The 7,320-nt window shown below is 38.3% G+C and overlaps 1 protein-coding gene across 2 annotated transcripts; it reads right to left on the reverse strand.

Annotated features, from left to right (window-relative positions):
- Positions 1-1,349: 1,349 nt before the first annotated feature.
- LOC113019283 (uncharacterized) lies at positions 1,350-7,186 on the reverse strand. 2 transcript variants are annotated; one of them, XM_080305138.1, is made up of 7 exons: positions 6,537-7,172; positions 6,168-6,461; positions 3,981-4,099; positions 3,747-3,818; positions 3,584-3,638; positions 3,465-3,501; positions 1,350-3,369 (listed from the first exon to the last, which is right to left on the reverse strand). In XM_080305138.1, the coding sequence occupies exons 1-7, from the start codon at positions 6,946-6,948 to the stop codon at positions 3,348-3,350; spliced, it is 1,011 nt and encodes a 336-aa protein (XP_080161264.1). In that variant the 5' UTR covers positions 6,949-7,172; the 3' UTR covers positions 1,350-3,347. The 2 variants fall into 2 exon arrangements, with proteins under 2 accessions (XP_080161264.1, XP_026018669.2); XM_026162884.2 differs by having other exon boundaries at positions 6,168-7,186.
- Between the last annotated feature and the right edge of the window lie 134 nt (positions 7,187-7,320).

Genomic DNA, 7,320 nt, shown 5'->3' on the forward strand with positions numbered 1-7,320 from the left:
AATTAAAGTCACTGACATGGAGATTTAACCTATCCATTCATGTGACACATCAATCAAAAATAATGATACTGAGATAAAAACAAAAAACAATACCACTAAATCTCTATTATTGAAAAGGGAAATGAAAAACGTATTCCAAAGTGCAAACTTTATATTTTAAAGAAAAAAAAAACATTGAAAGATTTATCCTACCAACAGGTGCCTATTAGCATTCAATACAACCCCAATCATGTGACCATCCACAAACTATCATCGAATAAAATAAAACTATTATACACAAAACATTGACAAATGTTAAGATAAGCAAATAAATTAAGACATGATTCCTACAAACCGCAGTATTTACACTAGTCAGCCAAAAGTGGTGACAAATTTATTAAAAACCAATTGTCAAATTTCATTCATATGTCAATTTATTACAAAATATTGATAGGTAAAGGTACAGAGATTTACAATTTGTTATCACACAGACCTGTTACCTGGTCATGTTTAATGTCAACCACTGTGTATACACACATCACTTTGGTAAGTGAATCTACACAAAAAGGGTTTCTGTCCTTCATGTCCTCACACACTCATCCCTATGCTTTGTTAGGCCCAGTTCTCTTTGTGTTTATGCAGAACGGAAATACAGCAAACACACAACACCTTTTTCCAAAACATTAAAGATGATGGCGAGGTATGGAGTAAACTGACACAGTGACAATGATTGTTTATTAAGACAAATGATTGTGCGGATCAGTGAAAGACTTGATCTTGACATGACAATGTTCATGATTTTTACAATTTGTTGGTTGTTATTTTTCTTATTTTCTTTGTCAATTCACTGACAAATGAACAAAGATTTTTTAAGTAGTTGGGAAGCACAGAAAGATCGCACCTGACCTTACTAATTTACATAAAAATACATTATATTATTTAATCATCTGATGTTTACTTCTGAGTACAGTAGATCAATTTTTCCTGTTTACTTTGGTTCATTTGTCACAATAAGTACTGCCTCTTAGTCTGTGGCAGTATGTCGACAAAACAAGCACAGTTGTTTTGGTTTGATCTTAAAGACAACAAACCGCTAACAAAAAAGACATGGATCACAGAGTCCCTGTTTGATTGACACATTTGCATGTTTACTTGTTGGAAAATATTTTTAAAATGTTGGTATCAAGTTTGAACTTTGATTTGGACCATTTTTCCTTTTTGGTAATCTGTTTTTTACACCTTTATGTGTGTTATGTAAGACTAAGTGCCTGAATTACCTATTGAGAAATATAAGTCATGACATCTGACATTTGCACCGGTGCCTTACTGGCTTCCGGGTTTTATTGTTTACAAAATCTTTAACTCACAACTTCCGTTTCTGAACCCAATTTATTGTGAACCATTTAGAGACTGTAACAGTTAAATCGCAGAAGCTAAAGGATACAGATGATGCAAAAAGCAACCATGCTAAACACATTTTTATTAAAAGAACTAAATGTTTTATTGGATAATGGCAAAACAGTTCTTTTTACAGTGTTTTGCATTAAATTGTACTCTAACAGGAAGCAAGCACAAGAACTCAAAAAGGACACAACATGAGAAATTGCAATTTGTCATAATGTTCATGGTCCTTTTTTCCTCTAGTGCAGTCACACATATTCCTATCAAGTATATAAAGCATGATATATGGAATTATGTTGCAAAGAAAAAAATACAACTCTAAATATGCCTTTATTTTAGATTCCTGAAAGCAGCCACCCTTTTCTTTGTTGATAGCGCTGCAAACCGTTGGCATTCTCTTAATGAGCTTCATGATGAAGTCACCTGAAATGGTTTGACTTCACAGCTGTGCCTTGTCAGGCTTCATTTGGGGAAATTCTTGCCTTCTTGATGAGATTGGGACCATCAGTTGTGTTGCGCAGGAGTCAGGTTGGTACAAAGCTGACAGCTCTATTGGACAACTGTTAGAATTCAAATTATGGCAGGAAACAATCAGCTAAGTAAAGACAAACAACAGTCCATCATTACTTTAACAACTGAAGGTCAGTCAGTCAAGAAAACTTTGAATGTATCCCCAAGTGTAATTGTAAAATCAATCAAGTGCTACGACGAAATTGGCTCACATGAGAAACGGCCCGTGAAAGGAAGACCAAGAGTCCTCTATGCTGCTGAGTATACATTCATTCGAGTCATCAGCCTCAGAAATTGCAAGTTAACAGCACCTCAGGTTAGAGCCAAGATAAATACCACACAGAGTTCCAGTAGCAGACAAATCTCTACATCTACTGTTCAGAGCAGACTGCGCGAATCAAACAGCTGCTGAGAAATCACTTCTAAGGAAAAGCAACAAGCAGGGGAGATTTGTTTGGGCCAAGAAACACAAGGAATGGACATTTGACCATTGGAAATCTGTGCTTTGGTCTGATGAGTCCAAATTTGAGCTCTTTGGTCCCACTCCCATAGAGTGAAGGCAAAAGGGCCAACAAGTGCTCAGCATCTCTGGGAACTATCAAGACTGTTGGAACACCATTTCAGGTGACGACCTCATGAAGCTCATCGAGAGAATGCCAGGAATATGCAAAGCAGTGATCAAAGCAAATCATGGCTGTTTTGAAGAACCTAAAACATAAAACATGTTTTGAGTTATTTCACATTTCTTGGTTTACTTCATGATTCCATGTGTTCCTTTATAGTTTTGATGCCTTCAGTGACAATCTACAATATAAATAGTCATGAATATAAAGAAAAAACATTAAATGAGAAGGTGTGTCCAAATGTTTGACTGGTAATGTACATATTATATATCTTTTTTGTCTGCATGATTCATGACAAGCTCCTATATGTCTGTGTGCATACCTGCATGTGTGTCTGTGTGTTCGTTCCATTAACACCATGCACAAACTGTGTCTCTAGATCCAGCTGGATTTCTGAAACCAGAACAGTTATTTTTGTTTTTCAATTTGGTATGTAAATGTGAAGCTAAATGTCAAATTGTGCCCTTTCTCACAATAAAAAAGAATAATTCCCTAAATTCCTAAACCTACAGTTAGAAAAACTCCAAAACCTTACAATCACATAATGTCTTTGGCATAAGTAAAAAGATGATTTTATCAAATTTTGGGACTTTGGTAGAAATAATAAAAAGACAAAAAAAAGTGGGGGGAAAGAGTGAAAGAAGAAATCATGTGTGGAAAAATTGTGCACACTGACTTTTTTCTGTTCTTCTTACAACAAAGAATTAAGTATCATTTAAATCATAAATATGTCTTTGCTTTTGTTTGCAAAATTCATAAAAAGCTTGTGTGGGATGTGGTGAAGTCTGGTGAGCAGTTCCACATTAAAGCAAACGGACATAATTCCCAGGGAGCTCAGAGCAGAGAGGCAACAGTCCTGCAGAAACAAAAGGAAAACTATGTGTAAAGGCAGCAGTACAACAATAATGAATCTAAAAATATCTCTGTGTTTTTAAATGTGAATAGTCTTACTGAAAGAGGGATCCAGTCAGCTCATCAACAAAACCACCTACAAAATTTAAGTCAAACCAAAGTTAATGAAATCTGTGAACACACAACAGTACACCCACAGAATCACAACTAGCACTTACCCGGTGTGCAAACTGTGTCACAAAGAATGGGACAAATGTAGCAGGTTGAACAACCCTGGAAAACAAAACAAACAAAACCGATTAACGCAAAGAGGCACAGGGCAAAATGAAGTGCTGTGTATTATTACAGCAGTTATAATCCTTTTTAAGTCAAGATGCTTACTTGGCAGTGCTCGCAGTGATCAGACTCATCTCCTTCCTCACACGGGCACTTGGCACAGTTATTAGAGCAATGCTACAAGATGGGAAGAAACCACAACGTAGAATGATTAGTCGTGCATATGGTATATAGTCAGGGCAAATCGACAACACAGGACTTATAATGATGTGTGATTACTGGGTAGATTCACAAAAAAGTCTGTTAATTCCATTACATGTTTTTGTTTGTTTTTTTTACCTCACAAATGGAGCAAACACTACACAACGATCCAGAGTGGAACTGTGGAGTGTCAGCAGCTCCCTCCTCTTCATCTGAGTCACCTTGGTTGTCCTTTGTGTCTTTACCTTCAGACTCATCTGTAAATGGTTCACAGAATCAGGAACTGTATTCTAATCATTTCAATTCAGTTTTATTTATACGTCCAAATCACAACAACAGTTGCCCAATGGTGCTTTATATTGTAAGGACCAGGGAAAACCCCAATAATCAGATGACCCTCTGTGAGCAAGTGCTTTGGTGACAGTGGACTGGAAAAAACTAACAGGAAGAAAATTGAGAGGTAGCTATAGTGATCGGTTGGGAGAGAGCGGAGGAAGACAGGACAAGACACGCTGTGGAATAGAGCCAACTGTATCTTGTAGAACATTAAATTGTCTAAATAAATATATGATTATAACCCTATATGTCTTGAAAATATTTTGCAGGAAATTCTTGCAAATTCATCCAAAATAAAATACAATTATATAAGTTTTACATAAGTATTCACAACCTTTGTTCAATACTAACACCTTTTGCAACAATTACTACAATAACTGCCAGTTCCTGCTACCAAAACCATCCCCACTGTCTGACACTACCACCGCCATGCTTCACTGTGATGGTATTGGCCAGGTGATGAGCAATGCCTAGTTTCCTCCAGACATTCCTCCAGACATGCTGTTTTCATCAGACCAGAAAATGTTGTTTCTCCTGGCCTGCAGGGGCCTTTGAACAAGTGAAAGACTGTGAATGACCTAAGTATTCACATGGGTTTCCAAATTGTTGTGTTGGTGCTAATGATTTCAATTCATTTGGGAGTAATTTACCACTTCATTCATCACTTTTTCAGCCTTTTTGTAGTTAACCGCTGAGAGTACAGTGACTTTGGGCCTTTTGAGCCTCTGTACTAACACACAATCCAAAAAGACCTTTTCTAGTGAGTACTGATTACTGCCATTTATTTACAAGTTACGTGTCTAATGTTTAATTCTACTTGATGCAATATTATGGCACAGATGGTCTCTTTTTTTGTATTATATTTTTGTCATAACATCATGTTGTTAGATTTGTATTGTTGATTGTCATTTATGCTTAGAAATATCTACTCATATATGCTTAGAGTGTTATAATCAATGTCATGTTGGTAGAGCTTTGATCCTTAATAGTCTGCAAAGGCTTGGTGTGCATTCCAGAGTGTTCAGGCATTCACACCCACATCCTGGGAGCATGGGAGAGGGCATACCTTCCCTTATTGTTTTATGGTAGGATAAACGTAGCTATGTCAGTTTTAGTCTAAGTACCTTTTGTTTAGATGAACTGCCAGACATCCAGACCGGCAGGTCTGGAAGTCATTTATGGGGTCACACACTGACTCCACACACACACACATACACAATGCACAGGCAAGGTACTCTTTGTGTGTATGTATACGTCATATGTTAATGAACCTATGTATATTCATGTCACCTCCATAAAAGAGCAATGTTACGGGGGAGCGGACAAGACCGACTGGGGTCAAGCAAAGGAACGGCGCTTGTCGTGGTTTTCTCCCCCATATATGAGTAACACGAAGAACTTTGCCTACTTGGTGATTAATGCTTTTTGCTGTGTAGTTGAATTGTCCTTAACATTCCAGCAAATAGGTTTATGCTACAAACCTATCACATGTGACATGTTTGTTTTTACAAAATAGTCTAAGTAGATTTATTGTAAACAAAGCTAAAATTCCTACAGGTGCTGTTTTTCCATAATATCATTTGTTGTCATTTTTTTCAAGCATGAAGCAATGACTGAAATTTAAAAAAAAAATCCCTTTATAACACCCTCTTTTGGACAAATCTCAAAGTATTCAATGTTTGGTGCTTGTTTGAAGTCTCAAAAGCTACACTGGCCACTAGAAAATAGATGGTTTAGATACTGTTGCCTTCCTGCTGTTGCACAGATAATCCAGTCCATTTTAGGACTGATATGTATGACAGTGTTCCTAAAGTAACCCTAGTAAGCTGAACAATGTCAGAGAGCTACTGTAGAGTACAGAGTCACTCACGGGGTTCCAAAAAATCTCATTATTTGTTGTAACTTTAAATACTGCACCATTTAGTATCTTGCTAACCCATTAATATGTTTCAAAATGTGTGCATGTTTTTTTGTTAAAGTGTGATTCACCATCTTCATCTTCAGAGTCATCCTCATCTACATCCTCTCCTTGAGTTTCTTCACCATCACCCTCTTGCCTTGCTTCCTTCTCATCGTCTTCCTCATTATTAGCTGGGACTTCCTCCTCCTCATCTGCATCTGCCTCCACCTCTTCCTCTTCATCCTCCTCTGCTGCATATTCTTCTTCAGATTCTACCTCTTCTGCATCATCCTCATCTGAAGCCTCACCTTCTTCATCCTCCTCTGCTTCATATTCTTCTTCATATTCTTTCTTTTCTGCATCATCCTCATCTGAAGCCTCACCTTCTTCATCCTCCTCTGCTGCATATTCTTCTTCAGATTCTACCTCTTCTGCATCATCCTCATCTGAAGCCTCACCTTCTTCATCCTCCTCTGCTTCATATTCTTCCTTTTCTGCATCATCCTCATCTGAAGCCTCACCTTCTTCTTCCTTCTCAACATCCCCGTTCTCCTGAGAATTATCTTCTTCCTCATTATCAGCATTGTCATCTTCCTCCTCTGCTGTCTCCTTCTCATCCTCCTGTTCTTCTTCCACCTTTTCATCAGTCTCTACCTCATCATCATCATCATCTGAGTCTTCATCTTTTTCTTCATTCCCCTCACCAACCTCAGCCGTTTCACTTTCTTCAGCCTCCTTAGCATTTCTATCATGGAGGCTTTCCTCCAGTTCGTTCAAGTCTTGGGCACTTACAATAACAGAGAAAGGGACCTGGGATGAGCACAGCAGCATAAGCAGGAGACCTACCACCCAAAATTTTACAGGTGCCATCTTGGGAGAAATGCAGCTTTGGAATTTGAAGACTGTCTTATTCTTGTTACTCTATTCTTCCACCAAAAACCAAAACAGTTGATGGAAGACAAAAAGCTGCTAAGGCGCAGCAGATTTAGGCAGTGTTCAGGTCTTTTTCCCAGACTCCCGAGAGACGGTTTGAAAAGAAGTGTGCTCACAGAGAGCAGAGTGCCAGGCTTGTGCTGGGAACACAGAGGACACAGTGGAAACACGACTGTGTGTGGCTGGGTATACTTGAGTGACAGAGGCACATGGCGAGGAAGAATGCTCCTGATGCCCTTAACACAGAGCATTAGAGAGGTGAGTATGCATTTGGTGGATGGGGGAGGGGGCTACTGAACTGCAGGAGGG

This window comes from Astatotilapia calliptera, chromosome 8 (genome assembly GCF_964374335.1).
Source record: "Astatotilapia calliptera chromosome 8, fAstCal68.1, whole genome shotgun sequence".
NCBI classification, from domain to species: domain Eukaryota; kingdom Metazoa; phylum Chordata; class Actinopteri; order Cichliformes; family Cichlidae; genus Astatotilapia; species Astatotilapia calliptera.